The sequence below is a fragment of the Malaclemys terrapin genome, chromosome 1, assembly GCF_027887155.1.
Source record: "Malaclemys terrapin pileata isolate rMalTer1 chromosome 1, rMalTer1.hap1, whole genome shotgun sequence".
NCBI lineage: Eukaryota > Metazoa > Chordata > Testudines > Emydidae > Malaclemys > Malaclemys terrapin.
Window position 1 is genome coordinate 198,016,314 of NC_071505.1, and position 27,355 is coordinate 198,043,668.

Genomic DNA, 27,355 nt, shown 5'->3' on the forward strand with positions numbered 1-27,355 from the left:
CCTAGCATGCATTTCCTCGTGCCCTGCTGCCTTGCCTATGTTTAACTTAACTTAGTCTTCTTTAACCTGTTTTTCGTCTGTCTCTTCCCTCCCCCACCCTCCCCAACGCGGGGTGCATAGTAGCGCCTGGTCCCTACAGAGCAACCCCCGTGCACGCACAAGTGCTGCGGCCCCCTTGCAGGCGCCTTAACACGAAACGCGCAGGCGCCTTCCAGTCCCTAAAACGAGCAGAAACCAGCCCACCCCCGCCCGCTGCGCGCACGCCCGAAAGCGCATGCGTAGGGCTGCTCCCCGGATCTGTGGTGCCTTTTCCCTCCCGCACGCCAGGGGGCGCTTGTGGGGCTGGCCGCCTCCGTGAGTGACCCGGAAGTGAGGGAGCCCGCGGCGCGAGGAGACAACGAGGCCGCACGCGCTTTCCATGTGCAGGGAGACGCGGAGCAGCAGGCGCCAGCGCGAGCCCCGTCGCGGGGATGAAGTTCGCTTACAGGGTAAGGGGGTGGCGCGCGTGCCACCGGCACAGCCCGAGCCCCGCCCCCCCGGGCGTTCTTCTCTGTGCCGCCTTCCCCCCCCCGCCGCCTGGGACCCTGCCCTGAGTTCCTGGGAACCGCCCGTGGGTCCCCCGCCCTGCTCCCCCTGCGCATCCCACCCTGTGCTCCCTGCAGAGCCCCAAGGACCGCCCCGACACACACACCCTGAGTCCCTGGGATCCCCCCATTCACTGGCCCCCATACACATCCCACCCTGTGCTCCCTGCAGAGCCACAAGGACCGCCCCGACACACACACCCTGAGTCCCTGGGATCCCCCCATTCACTGGCCCCCATACACATCCCACCCTGTGCTCCCTGCAGAGCCACAAGGACCGCCCCGACACACACACCCTGAGTCCCTGGGATCCCCCCATTCACTGGCCCCCATACACATCCCACCCTGTGCTCCCTGCAGAGCCACAAGACTGCCCCCTCAAATATCCTTAATCCGTGGTATCCTCCCATGAATTCTCCCTGTATTGCCCTCCCATACACCACCTACCCTGTGTTCCCTGCAGAGTCCCCGGGAACAACGCATCCCTTGTTGCATGGATCTCTCTACATTCTGCCTGGACTACCCCAAGGCTCCCCACACACCCTGCTCTGAGCACTTAATAACTGTTCCTTCTTTACCTCTCTGAACCCCTGCCTGCCCCTCCAGCACATTGAGCTCCCCCTAGGGGATTGTCACCACCCCACCCTGACCCTTCAGCATCCTTTCCCTGGGATGCTCCTTCCTGTTAAGCCCCCAGTAAGAGCACCTCTCCTTTCTCTCCCAAGTTCTCTAACTTGCTGGGCACTGTTTATCGGCGTGGGAACCTACATTTCACCCCAGATGGTAACTGCGTCATCAGCCCCGTCGGGAACAGAATCACCGTCTTTGACCTGAAAAAGTAAGTGACCTGGGCTTGCACAGTGCCTTTTCTGCTAACTGGTGTGATAGTCCAGATGGGCTATGTATAAACCACATATCTTCATTTTAGCTCCTGAAAGGCTGACACTTAACTGGGGCTGGAGATGCTGGATAGTGAAGTGTTTGGATATGACCATAGTGATGGGAATGGGATAAATGGTAGGAAAGCTGTTCTAGTCTAGGTCAGAGTAGGATACTGTACTAAGATTTGGGGGACCTAGGTTCAATTCTTGGCTCAACCACTGATCTGCTTCTTTGAGCAAGTCAGTAAGTCGGGTAGGCAACCTATGGCAGGTGTATGGTGCAAGCTGATTTTCAGTGGCACTCACACTGCTGGGGTCCTGGCCACTGGTCATTTTAATTTAATTTTAAATAAAGCTTCCTTAAACATTTTAAAAGCCTTATTTACTTTACATACAACAATAGTTCAGTTATATATTATGGACTTATAGAAAGAGACCTTCTAAAAACATTAAAATATATGACTGGCACGCAAAACTTTAAATTAGAGTGAATAAATGAAGAGTCGGCACACCACTTCTGAAAGGTTGCCCCCCCCTTCACTAAATCAACCTGTGCCTCTGTAAAATAGGAGTTTTCCCTATTTCCTTGTGGTGTTTTAAAATCCATTAAAGACTGGAAGGCACACAGATGAGGGCTATATAAGGAGCTCAATAGATGATAGTATGAGAACTGAATAGAACAGAATTAGTGTTTGGCAAGTTAATCACTGAGAAGGAGGCAAAAGATTTTGCTTCGTGTACAGGCACTGCAGGCGTCCAGAATAAAAGTGTGTATAGTACTCTTCTCAAATAAAAAGTATCTAGGTGAGAGAGACGGGAACAATCTTCCTGATACAGAGGTGTCTGGAATAAAAAATGACTAGCATTCTCAAACACTGCCACTCTCTTACAGTAGTTTCAAAAGTAAAAAAAAAAAAAAAAAGTGAAGCCTATATAATAGGGTGACAGGAGATATCAGAGAATGCATATTTCATGTGTAAAGCTCTACACTGATACAAAATTTGTATCTGCATCCGATCCACAAACATGATCTGTGGATATAAAGTGGATATCTGCAGATTTGCAGGGCTCTATTGTAAAATTTGGATCCACATCCATCTGCAAACATGGTCCCCGGATGCGGATATTTGCAGGGCTCTATTCATATGCATGGATCAATGAGAAGAGTAGTTGTACAAATGAAAGTATTTTAAAACAATGAGTAAAGAAGATCAATAGTATCAGTATGCATTTGATATGGTATGGTACCCCGTGCAGTTCTGTTGTGTGGTTTTTTGTTTATTTTACTCTGTGGGAAGTGGGAGTCTTGGTGTCCCTGATCTATTTTTAACCTTCCTATCTTTAAAGGTCTGCATTGTGGCCATCATGCTGCTGGCTACTAGGCAGTATTCCATTCAGCACCACTTCTTATTCATCTACAGGGCAGATGTTGAGCAGCATGAAGTAATCTCAGGGGTTATGCACCCTGTTTCCACACCACTCCCAGTCCATGCTGACCCTGCACTAGAAATCAAGCCCTACTCCTCTGAAAATGAAAAGCATTAGTATATTACAAAGTCATTAGACCACTCTTACACCATTGTGGTTAATGTTGTTTTATTGGTTTTTTTTTTCCTCCAGTAATAAGTCAGAAACATTACCATTGGCAACACGGCACAATATCACATGTGTGGGGCTCTCTCCAGATGGAAGTCTTGCCATATTAGTTGATGAAGGTATTTGGTGTTTTTTTGTTCTTAAAGGTGTGTCAGAGAACTACAGTTTACAGAAGACAATCCATTCTATTAAATATGATAATATTTACCCATAACTAGCCACATTTGACTAAACCTACATTCTGAAAACGTATATTTCTTCCTCAGAATTTTCAAAGTTGTTGTTGAACCAGAATGTGGCTTCTTTAATTTTGTTCAGATTTACTATGTTAATATTTTAAAATGGTGTTACATTGAAAAGCCCCACCCCCGAAAAAGATGTCTGGCTTAAAAAAAAAATCTATGTACCTATAGTTTCTTCAGAGTGTCAAACTGTTTCAGTGATCCTTTTCCTTCCTTCCTTCCAGAGGGAGCTGCCTTGCTTGTCAGTTTGATTGGTAAATCTGTGATACATCAGTTCCATTTTCAGAAGCCAGTGCGCTGTGTCTGCTTTTCCCCAGATGGCAGGTAAACAGGAACTTAAAAAACAAAAACTTTAAAGTGTAGGTAATGAACTGATTAAAAACAGACCAGCCAAGGAATACAATTTCTTAATCCATGATGTTGGAAGCGGGGGGGGGGGGGGGGGGGGTAATCAATGAATATTTGAACAGGATCAGTTTCTGTAGACTGGAGTGTGGGGGCTGGGGTGAAGGAGGAGCGAGGGAGGGAGGTAGTCAAGCTTCCCACCCTTACCCTTTTCCAGGATATTCATTCCCTGTGGTAGGGGACTATTTCAGAAACTTTACTCTGACTTCATAATGCACTTCCCCATTGGAAAATTCAAGTTCATTGGTGTACAGGTGCCTAAGAGATGCACATGTTGATGCTGCGGAGGTTGAAGTCAAGGTTTTGCATTGTAGGATCTTGAGTGATGTTGGAGGTATATGGGACTTACTCTGCCTCTCTATATATATGTCCATGAAAGTGGTTAAAAGGTGGGGGTTAAGGTTTGTTGAAAAAGGATATCTTGACTATGGACATTTCCTTGCTTTTAAGGGTTTGTTTTTCTTGAGAAATCTTAATTGATTTTAATGAAAACTTTTCTTTCTGGGAGTAACACACAGACGGTATTTATACATATACACACATTTGATGGAGTGGAGGGTACTGTATCCGCAGGTGATGTATTTTACATGCCAGGATTTTGTTTTTACTCTACCAGCGTAGAAATAGTACATATATATCCTTTCATCACACAAGAAATATCCCTTTCTAATATTATTTTGTTTTGTTGTATTATTCTTGTTTCTGGCACGGAAGGACTGGTTGCTCCTGCAGTTTTGTGTATAATTTTGCTCTCCATTTTCTGTGTGATAGGAAATTCGTGATCACAAAGGACAATGTTGCTCTTATGTACCATGCCCCTGGGAAGAAACGAGAATTTAATGCCTTTGTTCTGGACAAAACTTACTATGGTCCATACGATGAAACAACATGCATTGACTGGACTGATGATTCCAAGTAAGTAGTTACAAAAGTCCATGGGACTTGTGCTCCTTGCTCCCTTTCAAATCCCACTTTATTGTTAATTTGGAGTTCATTATTATTATTATTAAGGATAGTGTATGTGTTGGATCCAGAAAATTTGCTCCAATAAAAATTTCATTTGTGTATGTGTGCTGTAGTCCAGTCTCCAAATTCTCAAGTCTTTCATTGGCTTTGAAAGCTCCCTTTGATTTCTCAATTTCTCACTCTGTTCTGAAATTTATGCACAATTAATGTGCGTTTTTTTTTTTTTAAAGCTGCCTGAGTACATATCCATAGAATATAGTACATCTTGGGCAGCAGTAGGGTACAACCATCCCTTAAAATGTGTCTCCATCTCCCCATGGAGGGAATGACTCTTATGGAGTGAGTGTAGTTGACTCTCTCTGCCTATTCAGTCCTTGACATCCCTGCTAAGAGTACCAGTTTTTAGTGGGAACATCTGTCCAGTATGAATCACATGTTGAATGTCTGTACCTCTCTGTTAAAATGGGGTCCACAGAGTGGAAAAGTTTGTGAACCCATGCTCTGATCTGACTTCCCCTTTATTTTCTTTTGTAGGTGTTTTGCAATCGGTAGCAAGGATATGTCAACATGGGTGTTTGGAGCTGAGCGATGGGTTAACCTGATCTATTACTCTCTGGGAGGGCATAAAGATGCAATCGTAGCCTGCTTTTTTGAAGAGAATAGTCTAGATGTATGTAAAAAAGCACATTGCTTATTTAATGTTCATATTAAAATTGACCCAGCATTTTTCCATCTGTAGATAACCATACCGAATTTCTATTGCACTGGTATTCCAATGAAGTGTTCATAGAAATCACCGATGGAAAATACCTGTTATTTAATATCCTGTAATTCAAAGACGATTTGCCAAATTGTCTTTAGACTTTTCCAAAACGTTTTTCTCTGTCTTCAGAGTAAATCTTATAATTTTCATGATAAATGAATTTTCTAAGACAAATGTATAGGGTCACTAAGATAATTCTTGATAGTGGAAGATGGTTATAACCTTAGTTATCGAGTAAGTATTGCCACTCCCTAATCCAGTTTTTTGGTGGGTTGATATGCTGTTTAATTCAGCAGATTATGGAACCCTAGGGCTGTATGATGTTCATAATATATGTATGTGTGTTTATACTCCAGCTGTACACAATTAGCCAGGATGGGGCCCTGTGTGTGTGGCAATGTGATACAGACTTGGATGGTCTGAAGCCCAGGCCTCCCAAAGACAGAGCAGAAGATAAGAATGAATCAATAGAAGACCTGGGTGAAGAGTTTATTGAAGAGCCCAAGGGTGAGGAGATTCATGGAAAAGCCAATGAAAAAGAAAGGAGAGATAAAGTGAAATATTCACGTGCTGCAAAGTAGGTGATCTTCCAACGATAACAGGGATATATAGATAGATATAACAGACATAGCTGGGATTCATTGCAATGGGCTCTATTCACTTTACATTAATATACTCTGTCTTACTTGAAGCTAGTGGACATCCCTACCCAGCTTTCAGTCATTAAACTCTATTATAGTTGCCTTCAATAAAACCCATTTCTGTCATACCCTGAGCATGTGAATAGTGATTTATGCAATTGGTGAGTAAATAGAAGATTTTCCTTCAAGGATTAAATCAGTGTTCTTGTTTTATGATGACACAAAAGATTACCTTCAAAATTAATAGTTTAAAGTTAAAAATATCGGAAATGTAATGAGGTCCAGTGTACACCATCTTGCAGTGGCACTGATAGACGTTTAGTTTCTGCTATTGTGGAGCTACATTTCTGTGAGGGAAAGATGGGTTGACATCAAAATACTGAATTTTGGCTCAGTGACATTAATCTCTGTAGAAGATAGGTATCTTTACGATGACATCAGCAGTTTGGGTTATCTTTCTGAAGGAGTGCCACATTTTCAAATGAGACTTGTGAAACACAATCTGGAGTGCATAGTCCTAGAGTATAAAGAAACTTTAAATGGAATATGCAGTTGTTGGATAACATTCAAAGAGACATTTATTTGACCCTGAGAATGCCATCAAATACAACACCGTAAGAGCTACAGTTACAGAAATATAAACCTCAGTACCAAGAGTACCCGGTTTATGATTCCAGTGCTTCAATTACTCATTTAGAATCATCTTAAAGAATACAGGGATAACCACTTAATTTATAGAAACCACAGATGTTGGCGTTAGGTGACCAAAGGAAAATTCACAGTTTAATTCCTCTTAGCTTAACCTTAAGTGTCTTTCATTATGTATAGTCGTATGCAACTTCTGTTAAATTATGTTAGTATAACCGCTGTAAATTAGTGTCCATGGTAGGAGGAGTGGTTCAGCTAGAGGAATAAGGCAAAATGTAAATCATAAGCAGTTCGGAGAACTGCTGTGTTTTAGTTTGTTGTGGTACCACCATCAAAATACTTGCCTTATGTTGAATTGTCATTGCAAAAGTACACCTGTCATTCATCTTCACATTGCTTTTTTGGTGTATTTTCTTTGGCATATAGGTACTTTTTCAACAAAGAAGGAGATTTTAATAACCTGACATCTGCAGCTTATCACAAGAAAATGCACCTTCTGGTCACTGGTTTTGCTTCTGGAATTTTTCACCTACATGAGCTTCCAGAGTTCAACCTTATCCATTCCTTAAGGTTAGTTTAATTGTACAAGCCCTAGAGCGGGTCATTGTGCCTAATACTGAAGGATGAATGTCATGGCGTGAAAGTCTTGAACAGTTCACTGGGTATTGTAATTGGCATTTCAGTCATGAGTTGGAATTCTGAAGCCACACTGATTTGAATAGGAGCATTAATCTCAGACAGATTAACTAAAAACATTTAATTCCACTTCATTGCTGTATTAAAGAGGGGCATGATTTGAACCAGGAACTCCTGAGTTCTAATCCCAGCCTTGCAGACCCTCTTTATAGTTTTGAGCAAGTCACTGAACTGCTGTGTCAATTTCTGTTTGTAGAAAATGAGAATACTACTTAATTACTTACCCCACAAGGGTATTAATAAATAGTGTTTGTAAAGTGCTTTCAAGACAAAAAAAGATATATACCAGATGAATATTATTATTATATTTTGATGGTTGCTATGTAGCGTGGTGTGTTAAACTTAAAAAGAGGATGTGTAAAGAATGAATGCACAATTTCCATTTACCACAAAGTAGATCTTTCTAGAATATGGCAAATTTTAATCTTGTCCCGCTAAGTAGCCCCTTGCTGGAGTTTATAGTTGCTTTTTTTTTTTAATACAAATTTATACTCTTTACCCTGGACTATATTTTTGTTCCTTCTATCCCATAAGAAGTCTGAAAAGTATCTGAAGAAATTACAGCTTCCCACAGTTAGCTCAGGGCTATCTATCCTTTGATTAATTGAAGTTTCTAGAATTGAAATGGTGGAAATTTGTAAAACTGATTTGCATTTAAGCACCGTGGCAGTGTTTTTTGTCTGTGGTGAAATATATTTAACACATTTTAAAAACCACATACAAAATTTCTGTACAAATTACTTCAAATCCACACTCGTTTAAAAAAATAAAATTGGATGGGGTTAGGGAGAGTGTATTGATTCAATTACAGGTCATTTTGTATTAAAATATATTTACACTCCTAGGCTTTAAATAATACGTAATACTTGTATAGCATTTTACGTCTTCAGAATGTTGTGCAGACATTAAATGGGAAAGAGTTGACAGATGAGAGTAATGTGCACAAATATTGGGAAGGAAGAAATACTGTATGTTTCTGCTAGCCCAGTCCCTGGATTTGTATTACTGGGACTATGATACCTATGGCTCTCTGATACACTCAATTACCACAGTGATGAGCATGTATTGGGACATAGTTGGCTGTGTCCTGTATATTGAGTGGGGTCAGAGAACACTTTTAGCTACTGCTTCCTTGACTCTTAGGATCAAATTTGCCACTAGTATAAGCGGACCCAACTCCAGTGACTACAATGGAATTTGTCCTCTTGTGCTAATGGGAACGTTGGCTCTCGTGATCCAAATACGTGATGCATTTTCAGTTTAACATAGAATTAAATATGAAACTCTCATTGCACCTTTTGCATTGCTGTGAAAGTGACTCCATATGTTCTTGATCCAAAACCCTGGGCTGGCCTAACTTATGCCAGTGCTGTCTAAGCAGGGTATTTTTGCTGGTTTCCTTTACATTTATTAGAGGATATGATGTGTTAATTATTTCTGATTTCATAGGAATGTGAAAATCAAAGAACTTGTTTGAATAGAGGAAATCAAAACACAGTTTCTCAAATTACATTGTTCGTTTATTCTGTATCCTCAACTTACGTATTTCTTGGCATTTTTCACTTAGTATTTCAGACCAGAGGATTGCCACTATTTCTATCAACTGCACTGGTGACTGGATTGCTTTTGGATGTTCAGGTTTGTAGTTCAAGGGGTGCCTTTCTAGGGCAATATGTTGCAAGTCTGCAGGTGTGAGTTCTTTGTTCTGCCTGACCCCCACATTTTTAAGTTTCGTTTGTTGTTTTATAGGCCCATGATTTTGTCCTTATAAAATCCCTCTGATGTAGTTGAAATAATATTTCACAGATGAGAAAACTGAAGTACGTAGATTAAGTGGTTTGCCTGAAGTCATGAAGTCTGTGGCAGATCTTGGAATAGAACCTAAATCTCTTGATTCCCAGTCCAGTTCCTGACTGATAAGACCATCCTCCTTCTAACGGGAGTACACTATGGCACGAGCCTGAACATAGGTTATAGTTTACCTTCATTCTGGGTTACCTTTTTTCCTGCGTGCATCTCTCTTTACTGATATAAATTCTTCCTTCGCCATAAGTTATGGCTGGATGGATGCACCAGCTAACCTCCTCCAACTCTGAGCTGCAAATCTAGTCCATAACCAACTGCCATGCAAGCTGAACCCTTCCCCTCTCTAAACAGATGTATCTCACTTAGAACCCTTCTCGAGCCCATGGGATTGAGCGAAAGCCATTCGATATTCCATGCAGTAACCCTTTGGCCAGACCAATAGAAACATTAGATCGGCTGCTTTTGGTAGACATTAGATCTCCTGTGTTTCATTAATGTTGAGATATAGTTTGGATTCACTTAAAAAGGGAAGATTAAAAAAAAATTTCACATGAAAGACCAATTTCAAGCTTGTGTGTGTTTTATTTTTATTTTATTTTATTCTCTTTCTAGTGATTTTTTTTTTTTTAATGGTTTTCCTCTATCTTTTTTTGGCTGCTCATCAGGACACATCTGTCTTCTGCCAATGACAGCGGCAGTAGTATTGGCTTGGCATAGCAATAAGAATGCTAAGTCAAGTAACAACTGCTGATGTTTACAGAAAGTCTGTCGCCTTGACTTTGAAATAATCAGACACCTTGAATTCTATTATGGTTGATGTTTACATAACACAAGTTATCTGTATGCCCATTATTTTTTATAAATGGGAAGGATGTTGTATGCAAGTATTGTATGTAGCCTGTATACGTCACTGAATCAGAATTACATATGTATCCTCTCCTCCATTATGTTTACAGGTCTGGGTCAGCTGCTGGTGTGGGAATGGCAAAGTGAGTCTTACGTGCTGAAGCAGCAGGGCCATTTCAACAGTATGGTCTCATTGGCATATTCTCCAGATGGACAATATTTAGTTACTGGCGGGGATGATGGGAAAGTAAGTCAGTCAGTTATTTAAAACTCTTGGCTTGCAAAAGTGTAGTGAGCGGTACAAATTTGAATACACTATAGAGAGCATTGTTACTGTAACTGACAAATCATTTTTTTCATCATCTTAAAAATCATGTTTTTGGCCACAATGCCTATAAGTGTGTTTAGGAAGCAATTTTCTTTCCCGCTGCCTCTACATTCTGGTTTGTTATTATAGGGATGTTCTTGTGGGCTCTGCTGCTTGTATTACTTACAGTTTCTAGCAGTTAAGAATTTGATTTGGAACAGTTGCAGATACAATGCAGCATAAAGAAAAAGCGTGGCCAAATTGTGGGCTTGACAGTAGTGTCCCTAATACCTATCCACATTAACACGCAAGCATAGATGGTGGATTAATGGTGTACCAGTACAGACGACCCTCAGTTATCCAAAATTCTGAAACACCCACCAAGCCATTCTAACAGTCGGGGTGTACCAGCCTCAGAATAAATCCAAAATGAGTTTTATAATTAGATGTGATTCCTAAACAAAATTTTTTCAAATGTACCATTGCAAATAGTTTCTGTTTAAAAGAAAAATGGAAGTGTCTCTTAGTTGAGACTTGTATTGAAGCTGTAGATTAGAGAGAGAGCCAGGCTTTGGATTTTGAAATGGGCCATTTGTCTTTTCTAATTATGGTCTGGAGACTTAACAGTTTATATATCTGAAATAGATACATTTTCTCCCACTCTGAAATTTGGGGCTGGGAAAGAAAAATACCCCCACCGCTGCCAATCAAATTTAGAGCTGACTGGAAATGGGAATTCATGTACTATCGGAAATTATGAAACTTGAAAAATGAGAAAATTAATTCTGAAACATAATGAAAAATCAAATTTCCCACAGAATGGGAGTTCTGAAATTTTGTTTAGAAAAAGTCAAAATGACAATTTGATTTGATCTTTTCTTACACTGCCTGCAGCCTGGGCTTACCCTGGAGCTGAGGCTCCTAGGCCAGGGAACTCTCCCCCTGTTGGAGAACAGGGAAGCCATGGAGCTGTGAACATTTTTCCAACAGAAATTTGAAATTTTCCTGCAAAATTGAAATCTGTGGAAAAATTAGTTTTTGTGTAAAATGAATCCTGTGTCCGAAAATCATTCCAATGGAAAGTTCTCAAACAGCTTTAATCAGACTTTCACCTTGCATGTGTGTTTCACTGAGATTTTACAAATAAAAGGCCTGATCCTGCATTCCTCGCTCCCAAACAGAACTCCCACTGGCTGAATTGGGAGTGCTGTCTGAGTGAGTAAGGCATGCAGAATTGTGCTTTCAATTAGAAGAAATAATGAAGCTATGCTGGAGCGTTGGGATGTGAGTTTATGATACAGGAGTTCTTAGAGGGCTTTTCTTACTTCTTTTGCAGGTGAAAGTTTGGAACACCAGTAGCAGCTTCTGCTTTGTCACTTTTACGGAGCATACCAGCAGCATCTCTGCTGTAACTTTTACCTCCACCGGTTATGTCATTCTGAGTGCTTCCCTGGATGGAACAGTGCGAGCCTTTGATCTTCACAGGTAAATCCTCTTTAAGCCTCAGTGCATCACCCAGTTTTGTCCAAAGGTTATCAGGATCTTGTGTTTTCATTCCTAGTCTCTAAATACTGCCAACCACAGTCCCCAGCAGTCATAAAACCTTCTCACTCTTCAAATCTTAGTGCTGTTTTATAGGTTTAAAGTGAGTTTATCAGATTTTGGCTAATAAGTGAAAACAGTTATTGTGAAGCAGTAGGGTAGGGAGTCTGAATTGGCTAGCCAGCTTGCCTGGTTGTTGATGGAGAGATGAAATATTGAATTGTTTTAGATCCTCATTCTGCATCTGGAACGTATCATTTCTGATGTTTTTTTAAAGCTTGATTCGTCTGTATTTTTTGCATCATCAAGCATCTTTGAATACAAAGAAAACAAGTATTTCCATAGGCCGTGTCAACACTACACAATTATGGGCTGTTGTTCCTTTATCCTTGTGCCTCAAATAGCCTTCTGTGCATAAGAGACTCTGTCTGAGACTGGATCTAGGTGCAGTGATTTGGCCACCACAATTGTTACCTAGAGGCTGACAGTTCAGTAAGAGAAGCCATGATCTCTGGCTTCAAAAGTCAGTTAACTGATAAAGGCATGTGTCTAAAGGAACATCTCCACTAGCTCACTCAGTAAAGGAAACTAATAAAACATATGGGCATAGCTGTTGCCGATCTTTCAGCAGAGGGTGTGTATAGGGACACATGTGAGCTACTCCATCATTCACATAATAGACATAAGTATATTTAAAAAAAGAACAAGCATCTTCAAAGATGAACATGAATATTTTTTGGAGATTAAAAAATAGCATCTTCACAAATTGTCCAGTGTCCCTGAGTCAGTCTTGAACTCATTCCTATTGAGCAAGTCAGACGTAACTCCACTGGCTGAGCAAAAATGTCTTTTTTTTGGATGTCTATTTTAATTTCTGTATGTAGTAGCTTTGCAAAGTGTACTCCAGATTTAAATTCTTACACTTCTTGGTTTAAAATGCTATTTTTAAAAATATATAAAATATTAAAATGTGAAATACTTTAATTTTTGTAATCTATTCTTAATGCTTTTTAATTGTTTAGACATATACAAATATATATTTTTAAAATCATGTTTGCATATTGTTTACAACAGATATCGCAATTTCCGTACCTTCACTTCTCCACGACCAGCCCAGTTCTCTTGCTTAGCAGTGGACTCCAGTGGTGAGATTATTTCAGCTGGTTCCCAGGACTCGTTTGACATATTTGTCTGGTCAATGCAGAGTGGCAGACTGTTAGATGTAAGGAACTGAGATTGTTCTAGAACACTCACTATTAACATAGAAAGCACTGTGCTTATGTTAAGTATCTTTTAGGTTAGTTAACCCTGTCTGAGGGTTATGTGTTGTGGAGGAGATGCAGCTATATGTATAAACTCACATTAGCCGCCTTCTCCCCCCTCCCTCCCGGCAATCTATAATTTGGTATCTCTGGACTATGCTACATTTGTGTCTGTGGGGAACGGGTTAGTTTTCAGCATTCTTGAGTGGCTGACTAAGAGCAACCTAGGAAAGGTCTACTGGACCTTTCTAGCTGCCGAGTGAGCACAGCTAGTGCATAAATGACTTCTTATTGAAGGGAAAGAGGGAAGATGTATACAGCCAGAAAGAGTATAGACTGACTACATTAAAGTGTGGTACCTTGCAGAGGGTTAGACTGAACACAACACTAGCAGTTGAGAAACCCTCTCCTCTCCATGCCCGCTATCACCTCTTGGGACAAGAACTCAGCCTGTGTTGTCCACTTCATTATGACGTAGACGTTGTAGGAAGAATCTTAAGACTAGAACACAGCCTGAGGATGTTCTTGTTACAGTGTAGAGCTGGACCATACTCTGCTCATGGCAGGCTGGGAGCAATAGAAGTGAAGAGCTTGTGGTTTTCATGAAAAAGTTTGGGGTTAAATTCCGCACTGTGGCTTAAGAATTCTGGATTTTTCTCAAGGGTTTGTTACTTAAGGAAAGACATGACTCTGAAGGGCCATGTTCACCACCTCCATGGCTTCCACTTGCATACTGGACAAGGGTATGGCCACGCCTTAGACATCCACACTAATGCGAAAGCAAACTAGGTGAAAAAACCCGGTTGACTGACCGCGGAATAGCTTACTGAGCGCAGGGGGTCAGTAAGGATAGCAGATGAATTTTGTTGGGGGAGAAGTGTGTGGAAGTCCTGTACTCCAGTATTGCCTCTTTTTCAAACACCTGTTTCTGCAGTTGGGGGTTTAAAAAAAGAAAGTGAAATGAATTTCTTTTCCTAATTGGAATGAATGTAAATGTGAAACCACAGATGTGCTCGTAGAGTATTTTTTTTTTTTTTTTTTTTTTAATTACTTACCTTTTAATCAGAATTGCAACAGGGACTTTGATTCGGAAAACAGCAAATTGTGAAATGGTTTCAGCAGTAGGCCAGCCTTAATCTCTGGAGAAATGATCTACTTATCAATTCCTTTGGCTAGTTAGTTATACATTTAAAAAAAATCCATTATATTCCTGAATTCTAAGTTGATCGTCTTACCAGAGGAAACAAAATAGCGAGTACTACGGAATTCTGTTACCTAGTTTCTATTTCCTGTTCTTTAAGATCCAAAGGAAGTCTTTTCCCATCTCTGTACACAGGAATGTACCTGCATAACATCCCTTGTATTGAAAAAATAATATGCTCCTAAACATATGTAGTAAGGGTATCCACAGCCTGTGGACATAATCACAGTTTTTGCCACATGATTATATGTTGAACTCAGTTTCATTTAATTATTCCATATTATTTTTTTCTTACTCCATTAGGTCTTATCAGGTCATGAAGGTCCCATCAGTAGTCTGTGTTTTAACCCAATGAAGAGTATCTTAGCTAGTGCCTCTTGGGATAAAACGGTCAGACTCTGGGATATGTTTGATAGCTGGAGAACCAAGGAGACACTAACACTGAACTCAGATGGTAAATTTCATTTCATTCTATCTAACCTGTCACACAGAGGCAGTTATGTATGATCTGCGTTATGCCATCAAAAATATATTGAGAATATCTGTAGTTGGTGAGGTCAATCAGTCAACATTTATTCCTGGGGAAATTCTGTGCCACTGCGCACATGCAGAATTCATGTCCCGTGCAGATTTCTTTGCTTCCCCGCAGAAAAATGACTTTCTGATGGGGAAGCAAAGGGAAGATGCAAGATCGGTCACGCACCCCTCCCCAGCAGCATGGGTGCGTTGTTTTGGGTGCCTGGAGCAGCCAGCAGAGAGGTAAATCACTGCGGGGGGTGGGGACACCCGAGCGGGTGCCAGGTCAGTCCACCCCACATCCGTCCAATCCCCCTGCATCTGGACACACCCAGGCCCAGACCCCCCACACTGATCCTCACCCCCCGCACCCAGAGCCCCCTGTTGAGCCCTGGCCCATGGCTCCTACCCTGAGCTGGGCTCAGCTGCTAGTCCTGGCTAGGGTGGGGGAGGTGCACACTTCCCTTGCATGGAGCGGCTGGGTCAGACACCCTGAGAAACCTCCGGCTCTGCACACCCTCCCCCCTGCTTCTTGCCCCCATCACTCCTCAGCTGTGTAGGGAGGGGTCACTGTATGGGGAGCTGCTCCCACGTCCACCCAACCCACGTGCACCAGTACCCCCATACCCAGACCCCTCCACCGAGCCTCACCTCTGTATCCAGACCACCCCCAGTCGAGCCCCACCACCCTTCACTCAGACTTCCCCCATCCTTATGAGCCCCAACCAGCTGTACTGAAAGTTCCTTTCCCCTAGTACCTGGACCCCCCGCTGAGCCCCAACCAATTTCGCCTGGACCTCCCTGCAGAGTTCCATTGTCCCTGTACCCAGAGCCCCCCAATGAGCCCCTGTGCATCTGGATTCCCTGCACCCAGATTGCCCCCCTACACTAAGTCCCTCCACACTTGGATTCTGCTGAGTTGAGCCTGCCTGCCCACACCTGGTTGCTAGCCTTGGTGAGTTGCTTCACCTGCTACTCCTGAGGGAATTCTGCACCAAAAAATTAAAAATTCTGCTCACAATGTTTTAAAATTTTGCAAATTTTATTTGTCAAATAAATGTGGAGACTCCAGCCTGGCAGTGTGGAGCATAGGCCACTGGCTGCACAAAGGTGGAAGATCACCCTGCAGCCTGACCCCTCCCCACCAGACATAGACCTCTGGGGCAGGCCTGGCCCTTGCGCTCTGTCAGGGTCAGGTGCAGCCTCACCGCCGAGTCCGTGTCCTAGGGAGGGAGAGGGGAGAGGCTGCAAGGTGATCTCCCACCTTTGTGCAGCCAGTGGCCTGCGCTCCCCACTGCCACGCTGGAGCCTCCACATTTATTTATTGACAAAATTTTCAGCATTTTAAAATATTGTGAGCAGATTTAAAAAAAAAAAAAATTTGGAGCAGAGTTCCCTCAGGAGTAAGCATTTTATTTGCCAATCTCAGACTGTAGTTTTCATTGCTGCTGTTTCACATTATTTGGAAACAGTCAATAGCTCAAAAAGCCTTTGGTGCTAGCTACCTGGGTTTTTAGTCAGCTTAGCATTGTGTTTTGTTATAAAAATGTGAATGTGTGCCCTCTTATTCTAAATCTCGCTTAGTAGAGTCCAGAAAAAATGTGTTAAGACTGAAGTACATTTTTATTCATCAACCAAATTCTCTGCAGTTCTTGTTGTTGCTTTCCGCCCTGATGGCAATGAGCTTGCGGTTGCTGCCCTGGATGGACAGATAACTTTCTGGGATCATGAAAATGCAGTGCAGACCGGATCAATTGAAGGAAGACACGACCTTCAGATGGGAAGAAAAGAGTTGGACAAAATAACAGCCAAACAATCTGCTAAGGCAAAGTACGTAAAATATTCCTGTAGCAATGACAAGAAATTGACTGTCCTCAGTAATCTTGCTTCTTACCTTTATGTGAGGGTTTCAGAGTTTAGCTGACATCTGAATATCTTGATTCTGAGATTCAGTTTTAATAACTTAAATATCTTCTGACTCCGTGTGCTGTCCATTCATTCTAGACCTTTTTTCCCCCCTGGTACCTTCATCATAGGTCAGAGTCACTCATACATCAAATCCTGAGCATCCGTTCTTTCTCCTAAACTTGATCCATTTATATCATATTAAATCTTTCATGTCATGCTGTGCATCAGTTAGAAGTGACGGTAAAAGGCACACACGGTTATAGGTTTGTGAGTAGCTGGTACGTAGGTGATTCATTTCAGAAGATGTAATCTGAGATATCCTGCTGGGTTTATTATTCAGGCAGTATACATTCTTTTTCAATGCATTAATAACAATCTACTTTACCAAAAATCTCACAAACAGTGAGCACGCCTGGTATGTGAATGCCTTTGATAAGAAATCTTTCCTCTCATCCCCTCACCCCAAAACAATGAGGCAATAACTCTTCGAAAAATATATAACTTTCAGTTGTGAACACCAGTCAGCTGCTGTCTTTGAAATAGAGCTAATCATTTAGTAGTAGTTTTTTTTCGGGCTCTTCTGAATCATTTTAATTGCAGATACGACAGGTATGAAGACCTTGGGGAAGAAACTAAATCTTTTGTCGTGGATATTTGTCTCATACATGGCTTACTGCTCACTTATGTTGATGCAAATCCATCCCATAATCCGAATTGCAGGAGTGTATGGTACAGATGGGGTGTTAAGCAGAGGCTGGTTTGTTTTCCCTCTAAGGGAGGTTCAAGCCCAGAGGGATTGCAAAATTGCATGTCTGAGAGGAAAGAAAAGTGTGCTTGATGGAAAAGCCCGGGAGAATTGTTTTGCCGTTGACGTGACATGGCTGTATTACAAGTGGAGTAGTACAAACATTAAATAATCCTCACAACACCCTGTGAGGTAGGGAAGTACACCAACAAATCTGTTGAATTCCGCATTGTGATAATTCACAATAAAGAATTTGAGAAGTATTCAGTCATGGCAAAACAATTCTGTACATTAAACACATTAAATTAATGACTGTGGAAGATTAAACTAGGAAAGGTTTTCTTTTATTCAATAGCAACTTTGGTTCATTGTCTTTCCATTGTATTGATGTTGGATGTTTGCTCAAAGCTCAGAAGTAGGGGTGAAATTATGCATTGTATATTTTTTCAGATCTTTCACTACTCTGTGTTATTCAGCTGATGGCCAATCTATTCTGGCAGGAGGATTATCAAAGTTTGTCTGTATTTATCATGTGAAGGAACAGATTCTTATGAAGAAATTTGAAATCTCATGTAATCTTTCCTTAGATGCAATGGAGGTAATTGACTATCTCAGTCTGTTTTGTTTGTTTGTTTTTAAGACTGTGTTTGTTTTTGGTATAGTGTCTGATAAATGAGGTTTGCCTTGGGAATATTTTATTACTTAAGAGGGAGTTCTTTTTGTTGGTACTGAGTAGGAGATAGTCACAGGTGAAAACACCAAAAGAGAGAATAAAATTGCATAACTACTGGACTACAAGAAACCCAAAAGCAGCCAAAGTGCTTGGTCTTGAAAATGCAGTTTTCTTGACAATGAATGATAGTTAAAGTCAATTTGCAATTACATTGCATTTCAAGAGTGTGAGATTTTAAAATTAATGACAATCTTGTACTGAATAATTTTCTTTGTGAACAACATATTTGTGCCAAAGAATGGATGCAGCACGGGGGGGCACAAAAGTTAGAATTATGAACGTAATCTGACAGTATTGTCAAATGCAAACATTTTCAGTTAATTTAAAAGTAACTACAGTATTGCAATATCTTTCATCACTCTTCCCTTCTTGCTAGGAGCTCTTAGATCTCCACTTCTTATTCTCCTTACCTTGAATTGTCATGGCCACTCTCTGAGGAGGGCTGACCTGGGCTTTCTTTGAAACCCATTAATGAACACTCCTAAATCAAGTAGAGGTTGTTGTAAGGTAAACTGAGGGGCATTCCCTCCCTCGCCAATGGCTGAGCATTGATCCCACCGTACTGCAAGCTTCAGTTTCTTCCAGGAGTTGGAGGAGACTCTTGGCTGAAAGTACAAAGCAATAACCATTAGGCGACTGGGCTAGCCCGTTAAATGTTTGTGATTTACTCAGTTAATCCTGTTCAGAACTCTCTCTCTATATATCAGAGGTTCCCAAACTTTTTACATCGCGCTCCCCTTCCTTACCCATGTTCCCTCCTCTTCCCCCCCCCCCCCCGAGGCGGGGCGTAGCCGTGCCCCCTGAACATTCCTCTGCGCCCTCCCTAGGGGGGAACACCCCACAGTTTGGGGACCTCTGCTATACATGTATTCTTCAGATACAGGGAAACATGTTATGTTGGAGAGAAGTATTGTAGCAAATGGAATATGAATATTTTTCAGGAGTACTTGGATCGTAGGAAAATGACTGAATTTGGCAGCATGGCGCTGATTGATGATGGGGCTGGGGATGAGGATGGTGTTGCCATTGCTCTTCCAGGTGTAAAGAGAGGTAAGTTCAGTTCTTAATCCCACTGGTAGTAACACTACTTTTTGCCCTTGGCTCCATGGGATAAAAAAACCTTCAACTCTGGGTCAGTGTGGGATGGACAAGGGGTGATGCTATTAGACATGTCCACCGCCCCGCCAAAATTGTTAAAGCTAGTTTGAAAACATTGTGCAGATGTAATAATCGGTGACCTGTTGTTGAATACTTTCTCACAGAGGTAATAGGAAACAGATGCACTGTGGCCTAGTGAGTAGAGCATAAGGCTGGCACTCAGACTGGAGTTCAGTGCCTGGCTCTGCCAGTGACCTGCTTTATGACTTTGGGCAAGTCATTTTCTTCCCTCTGTTTCTCCTCCTACACTTTCTGTCTTGTGACTGGAAGCTCTTCGGGGCAGGGACTCTCTCTCTCTCTCTCTCTCTCTCTCTCTCTCTCTCTTCCCCCCCCCTCTGTGGAGCGCCTAGCACAATGGGACCCCGTTCTCAGTTGAGGCCTCTGGAGGCTATTGTAATACAAGATGACTGATTACATTTGAGTGTTTGATGAACATCGTGTCCAAAGTAGTACATGGCACGTTGGTATTGCTCATGTTTGAGATCAGAATAACAGGATGATAAGGAAAATAGCAAAGTAACCTATGAGCCGAAAGGAAATCTGATACCTCAGGATTTTTTTAAGTGATCTGTTGGTATCTGTCACCTTACCAATATCTATCATGCTCGCCATACCACCAGTTCTGAACCTGTCACACAATGGTTCAGTGTTCCTTTGTCAGATGTGTTTCTGCTGATTCGGCGACAGTAACTCCAGGGTGAGGGTTCGTATCCACAGTGTGAATATTTAGTTGGATGTGTTGATGACTTGCTTCTCATTTCTTGTTTCAGGTGACTTGAGTTCTCGGCACTTTAAACCAGAGATAAGAGTGACATGCCTCCGTTTCTCTCCTACTGGTGGGTGTTTAACAGTAAATGTAGTTTATCAGTAATGTTGAGTCTCCCGTGGGGGCCACCCCCCCCAACCCCCTGCAGAAGGACTGAGCAGTGGATGAGAACTGATAGATGTGAGCCTCTAATTTCTGAGTCATTAATTCAAATTCACCCCAGATTTAGGGTGATATAAAGACACTCTCATGCCTCTGGTGGCTCTCCAGAGGCTTATGTGAAATGAGTTGGTAGCCTCAGTCCAGTCACAGAAAACACCTCGCAGAAACCACTGTTGCTGATATTGTCACTTATTGGCCCCCTTATTGGCATTCTCTGCAGAGGGACTGATTTCTTGTCCATAGCGGTGATCCCTCCAGAACATGTTACAGTGTTGTGTATTGGGCATATTGTTGCCTGCGTTGTTCCTATGTTCTGGATAACCAGAAGATTTAAGTTCATAGTGCTGTCAAGCTGGCACCTTTCACAGACAGTGTTTGATCAATAAAACCATCTATAGTATTGAGAGACCTCCTCTTCCCAAATCACTTTAAGCAAGCATGGGAAACAGTCTTCATTGTTCATCACCGCTCCCCAGAAAAAAACAAGTGTGTTGTGTTTAAATATCAACTGCCATTTCTCTTTTAGGACGAAGCTGGGCAGCGACCACCACAGAAGGCCTTCTCATCTACTCACTAGACTCCGGACTAATCTTTGATCCATTTGAGTTGGACATTGACATCACACCTAGCAGTGTGCGCAAAGTGCTGAGTCAGAAGGAGTACACCATGGCCATCGTCATGGCCTTCCGACTGAATGAAAAGAAATTAATTCAGGAGGTCATAGAGACTGTACCGTGTAATGAAGGTAAGCAGGGCTCCCCTAAAGTTTAATTAAGCTAATTTGAGATCCAGATGTGTAACCCCCTTTGAGATGAAGTCTGAGGGCAGAGTGTAGCCCTTAAACTTCCTTTTATTACCAAACATTTTATATTACAGCAAGCCTACTGCATGTTTATGGAATGTTGTGTTAATTCAGGACACTAGTCCTTTCTACTTCAGTACTGATATGTCTAAAGAGGAAGGGGGAGAGAGTCTTGCAGCTGAAAGTCAAGAAATCTAATTTCTATTTCCTCTCTGCCACTCTCCTTTTTGACCTTGCACAAGTCAATTAACCTCCCCTCTGTTCCTCAGGTTTATATCTGTAAAATGGGGATAATGTTCACCTCACAGGGCTCATGTGTGGCTTAATTCCTGAATCACAAAGTACTTTCAGATGTTTGAATAGAAATGGCTATAGATGTCATTGTTCTTCTTGTATATAATAAAAAAGGCACATTTTACTATTATACATTACAGTGCATACATGCTGCTAATTAATCATCACTTATTTGGGGACATAATTTTCCTGAACCAAAGAGCTTAAAATGTAACTTCACAAACATAGGAACAGGAGACTGAACGTGTTCAAATAAAAATGTCATAAAGTAAATAAATCTTATGCGCTGATATTTTTATGTGGCAAGGAAGGAAGAATATAGAGTGCAGAAGTCAGTGGTCAGAAGATGCAGATTTTTTGCGTTGGTGTAGGAGAGAGGCTGCTTGGCACACCAGGAAAGTGATACTGTTCCGGGTGTGGGGAGCAGCATAGAAAAAGGCAAGAAGGGGAGGAAGTGACAAGATTGAGCAGGGTGTGGGGTTGGGATGGGTAGTGATCAGAAATGGAGGCAGGAGGCAAAGCCTGAGGGCTAAGGATGAGGAGTTGGAATTTCAGGCAGAAAGATACGTGGGATAGGAAAGGAATTCAGGGAAGCAAGTAGTAGGGGAGGAATGTGGTAGTGGTAGAAGAGGAAGGCTATTTTAGCTGTTTTATGTTGGATTGAGGGGAGAGTCAGGAATGCTGGAGAGAATCCAATCTAGGTTGGGGAGAGCTATGCCGTGAACCAGGGTTTTGGCAATAGGGCAGGGGTGGCCAACCTGAGCCAGAGGACGAGCCAGAATTTACCAATGTACATTGCCAAAGAGCCAAAGTAATACATCAGCAGCCCCCCATCAGCTGCCACCTCCCCCCGTTCCCAGCGCTTCCCGCCCACCGGCAGCCCCGCCAATCTGCACCTCCCGCTCCCTTCCCGCACCTCCTGACCAGCTGTTTTGTGGTGCGCAGGAGGCTCTGGATGGGGGGGGGAAGGAGTGAGGGAATGCCAGGCTCAGGGGAGGGGGGGAAGGGGTGGAGTGGGGGCAAGGGCTTGTGGCTGAGCCAGGGGTTGAGCAGTGAGCACCCCCGGTACATTGGAAAGTTGGTGCCTGTAGCTCCAGCCCCGGAGTCGGTGCCTATATAAGGAGCCGCATATTAACTTCTGAAGAGCCACGTGTGGCTCCGGAACCACAAGTTGGCCACCCCTGCAATAGGGACGGAGAGGAATGGGAGGATTTTAGAATTGTTATACTTAAGCCATGGAACTCATTGCAGTGACGTATCAGAGAGTTCAAGGGCTTGTGGCGATTCAAAAAAGGGATTATCCATTTACAAGGATGATGAGAAAATTCAGACTCCTCAATTTTCCTTCCCTTTCCTCCCACCCAGTTATTCCAGTTGAAAGCTTGATGGGTTGTTGTTGTTTTTTTTAAACAGTTGATGTTGTCTGCTCATCGCTCCCAGAGCTGTATGTGGAAAAGGTGCTGGAGTTTCTAGCCTCTGCCTTGGAGACATCTCATCACTTGGAATTCTATCTTACTTGGGCTCAGCGGTTACTGATGCTACACGGACAGAAGTTAAAAACAAGGTGAGTGGACTTGAAAATCAAAACACAGAAAATTGGACATTTTAAGCTAAAGTTTAAAATATTTGTGAGACAATTAAGAGGCTTCCAGCAACTATCTTTCAGATTCTGTATTGAAACATACAACCCAAATACTTGATTATTATGACTTCCCATTGACCCCAGTATAGGTTGAAATGTGAGTATTTGGGAGACATAACATGATTCCTGCAGTAAAGTTGTAGAGGAGGCTCTCTTAGATTGTAGGTAGAACTTTGTTTGAACTTCTAGCTTTAGTTAATAAATGCATAAAGCTATAAAGAGCTGTAAGAAGACTTGTGGGAACACTGTTCTTAAACAATTATTTACATTTGATGCAATTGACATCGAGTTGGGCAGTGTTTCATACCTAAGCATGCTGACTTTGCTTATGTTTTTTGTAGTCTGTCAATCACAGTTAACGCCTGCGATTAACTGAAAACAAAATTAACACATTACTCGCATACCTCTGGGTGGGGAGGGAGGCATTGGGGGCCTGAAGCCCTGAGCCGGGATGGAACCCTGCACCCCGAGAGGCGCTGAAGACTGAAGCCCAGAGCCCCTAGTCCAGTGGTTCTCAAACTTTTGTACTGGTGACCCCTTTCACATAGCAAGCCTCTGAGTGCGACCCCCTCTAATAAATTAAAAATACTTTTTAATATATTTAACACCATTAGAAATGCTGGAGGCAAAGCGGGGTTTGGGGTGGAGGCTGACAACTCCTGACCCCCCATGTAATAACCTCAGAATCCCCTGAGGGGTCCTGACCCCCAGTTTGAGAACCCCTGCCCTAGCCTATATTTGAAAATATAGAAAACCTACAAAAATATTTAAATAAATGGTATTCTATTATTGTTTAATTGTGCGATTAAAACGGCGACTAATGGAGTTAAATTTTTTTTAATCTCATGCTTAATAGGGATTAATTTTTTTAATCACTTGACAGCCCTAGTTTTTTGGAAAGCAGTGTAATGATTTCTGTATTCTGCATTCCTGCCTAGTTCCTTTCAGGCAATTAGACAAGATATGAGTGTTACATTCAGCCCAGCTTTCTTTTAGAGTGTTTGGGCAATTGGAATGAGGACACTGGGCAAATTAAAAATCTGACAGCTCTTCTCAACTACTATTTGGGAGTCACCGTAGACCTGAGGAAGAAGCGATTATGTATTCCTTTCCTTGCTGCTGTGGGGTGAAGAATGAGTAGTTATTCACACATCATGCCATCATTTAATGAATCCGAAATGGCAAGGAAGACTGATTCTTTCTTTTGTTTCGTTACAAAGTAGCAGTGGATAGTTTGTGAAGCCAAATTCCTGCCTTGCTTTTCTGGAATTTATACCTTGAGTCAACTTCATTATCATGATAGCAAAGAGAATCAACTTGGAAAAGTTGCCATTGGACCTCAGAATGGAACATTTTCTGGGGCTGACTTTTACATTGGTGCTTGGGAGGGAGAAGCATTTGACTAGCTCAGCTGAAGCAACATGAGTGATAAATTGCATACATATGTTGTACGGAGCTAAAATTGTACACAGGTTTATTGGTGGACACAGCACAAAGTTACAAGGTCACTTGCTTTTATTCAGTGATATTTTAGATTTAGAACATAGATATGTAAAAACAAGCTAACAATATAACAGGCTTTTTTTAATTTTGAAGAATAATGTTGAAAAGGGATTCTAGAAATCCATGTGTAAATACAGGCTACACAGTGAATTGCTTGCTTTCTCCTTTATAGGTCAGGGAAGCTGCTGCCCATGATTCAGTTCCTTCAGAAGAGCATCCAACGTCACTTTGAAGATGTTTCTAAACTGTACGTATTGCTGTCCTTTACGTCTTTTTCAAACTTAAAACATAGTCTTGTACAAAAGCTTAAGGCTATTGAATGTTGAGAGGGAAAATTTGTGTGATGTACTTAGATGAAGCAGAACCTAACATTTAACGTTTTTTTCTTCTGGTGACTTGTTTTTACAGCTGTGAGTGGAATCGCTATAATATTAAATATGCTTTGGCCATTTCCCAACAACGGGGCATGAAACGTCCTGCAGAAACATCAGTGAGTGAAGAGGAGTTGGAGGATTCTAACAGCGATTATCTTATGGAAGAAGCAACCACGCATTCATAGGACAACTTATTTTCCCTTAATTTTCCTATTTCTTTTTGTTTTTTGGGGACCTACAGAAGCAATCACTTGCGCCAGTGGTATTCACTGAGATTAAGTGGCCCTCATAGTGGCTTATTTTGTATATGTTGTGATATAGGCTTGGAGTAATCTGCAAAGATACAGAAGCTGGTTCGATTTAGGATAGCTAAAGTGTAGTCCATACAGTCCCTAAAACATGGCTTATGTCCTCCCTCTTCCCGTAACTGAGGGAGCGAGGACGAAGCTGATCAGCTAGATTTGTATCTGAACTCAAACAAGAAGATACTTATGTTCATCTGTCAAAAAAGATAAAAGCGCAAGTAAAATTATTGTTTGGTGCGTTTATTTTTGATAAAATGTATATACATATACAGGCATTTTAGGCATTGCAAGTCACTCTCTAAAGTCTTTGCTGTCACAATATTTCTGTGCCCCTGGATTAAACTCTTTTTTAGTCATTTGTGTGTGTGTGTCACTTTTCATTAAACATTTGGAGGGTTGCATATTGACCTCAACTCCATTTCGAAATGTTATCCTAGTTGCATTTAATAAAATAATAATTTTATAAATTCTAAAATTATCCAAACTTTAAGCTGAATATTACCCCAAAAAAGGAAAAATATTTGGAATAAATGTCATACCATAGTGTGAACAAATATGTGAGCAAAGATTCTGTGCAGGACAGCATCTGCAAGGAATTTAATTGGTTAATGATCAAGGGTATTGCAGTAAAGATTTATGTCCAGAAATTTCCAGCCTGTTGAATGCAACTTATACCACTATGTAACCAAATCAGAAGAACATTAAATATCTGAATGTTTGTTTCTCTTTTCTTTTTTTCGTTTTAACATGACAGCTGTTGTATTTTTTTTTTTAACAGTACAACCAGGGTTCATTAGGATGTCAGATTCTGCAGGTTTGGGTCTCTCAGTTGCTTTAAATGTGTGTCAACATGAGCACCAGTTAATTACTTTTTTGAGATTCTGGGTATGGAAAAAACATGCACGTCTCTTATGCAATACATTAACAGATCTCTATTAGTGAAGAATATCTCACAGATTACGGATGGGGATCAATCACAAGTGATCTTCTATTGAATTCTGTTTTGGTGGCAACACTTGGCAAAAAGGTTACTGAAAACTGTTACAGAGAAAATGTGCATAAAAATGTTTAGATGTAGAAAAAAAATCAGTTTGTATGACTCAACGGTATAAAATAAATATTACTGTATACTCTGGTGATTGAAGTAAATAAATATGCCAGTGTAAAACTGTTTTTCCATGCTTATTCTTGCGAATGACTGCTTCCTTGCACTGTTATCCAGGACACAAGTCATTTCTATTCACTTCACTGGCCACGGTGGGTAGTGTTTTACATTCTTCCTAAATGATTGTTTATCATAAAAAAATCTTTTCACCGTTGCTGTTTTTATTGCCCTTTTTTTTTTTTTTTTTTTGGAGTCCCCATGTCTTGCCTGTGTTGCAAGATGTCAAAAAAAGATAAAAGGTATTAAAAGAGTGAAAGAGCTGGGAACACACATCAGTGATGGCACTCTGGATTGTTTCTTCTTTTAAAAAAAAACTCTTATTTTATCAAGTGCAAACACTGGTTTTACGGGCCTCTCCCCTGGTGTTGAGAACAGGTTGCATAGAAGGGAGAAATCAAATAAACGAGGAAAGAGCAAATGTTAGGAGAGCCAAAAGGATTATAGGTGGATAGGGACTGTTAAAATCATGAAATCTTACATAATTGAGAATAAAGTTCTACATCGGGGTGACCAACCTGTGGCTCCGGAGCCACATGCAGCTTTTCAGAAGTTAATGTGCAGCTCCTTGTATAGGCACTGACTTCGGGGCTGGAGCTACAGGCGCCAACTTTCCAGTGTGCAGGGGGTGCTCACTGCTCAACCCCGGCTCTGCCACAGGCCCTGCCCCCATTCCCGCCCCCTCCCCTGAGCTACTGTGCCCTCGCTCCTTCCCTGCCCCCTCCCCTGAGCCTCCTGCAGGCCACAAAACAGCTGATCAGGAGGTGTGGGGAGGGAGAGGGAGGCACTGGTCGGTGGGGCTGCTGGTGGGTGGGAGGCACTGGGAGCGAATGGGGGGCTGCTGATGTATTACTGTGGCTCTTTGGCAACGTACATAGGTAAATTCTGGCTCCTTCTCA

At 41.8% G+C, this 27,355-nt stretch overlaps 1 protein-coding gene across 1 annotated transcript; it reads left to right on the forward strand.

The window, feature by feature from the left end:
• Positions 1-371: 371 nt before the first annotated feature.
• On the forward strand, positions 372-26,467 carry PWP2 (PWP2 small subunit processome component). The gene is made up of 21 exons (XM_054005305.1): positions 372-488; positions 1,310-1,422; positions 3,086-3,180; positions 3,528-3,627; positions 4,480-4,623; positions 5,209-5,344; positions 5,794-6,014; positions 7,153-7,296; positions 8,990-9,060; positions 10,185-10,321; positions 11,718-11,866; positions 12,998-13,145; positions 14,690-14,840; positions 16,552-16,732; positions 18,006-18,153; positions 19,230-19,338; positions 20,217-20,282; positions 20,901-21,119; positions 22,884-23,034; positions 24,788-24,862; positions 25,024-26,467. The coding sequence occupies exons 1-21, from the start codon at positions 471-473 to the stop codon at positions 25,172-25,174; spliced, it is 2,727 nt and encodes a 908-aa protein (XP_053861280.1). The 5' UTR covers positions 372-470; the 3' UTR covers positions 25,175-26,467.
• Positions 26,468-27,355: the final 888 nt, after the last annotated feature.

What these genes read in the sequence shown, in the direction of transcription:
- PWP2 (XM_054005305.1), top strand. An exon ending in GACTGTACCGTGTAATGAAG is followed by an intron (nt 21,120 to 22,883) that starts GTAAGCAGGGCT and finishes TTTTTTAAACAG; the next exon opens with TTGATGTTGTCTGCTCATCG. An exon ending in GGACAGAAGTTAAAAACAAG is followed by an intron (nt 23,035 to 24,787) that starts GTGAGTGGACTT and finishes TCTCCTTTATAG; the next exon opens with GTCAGGGAAGCTGCTGCCCA.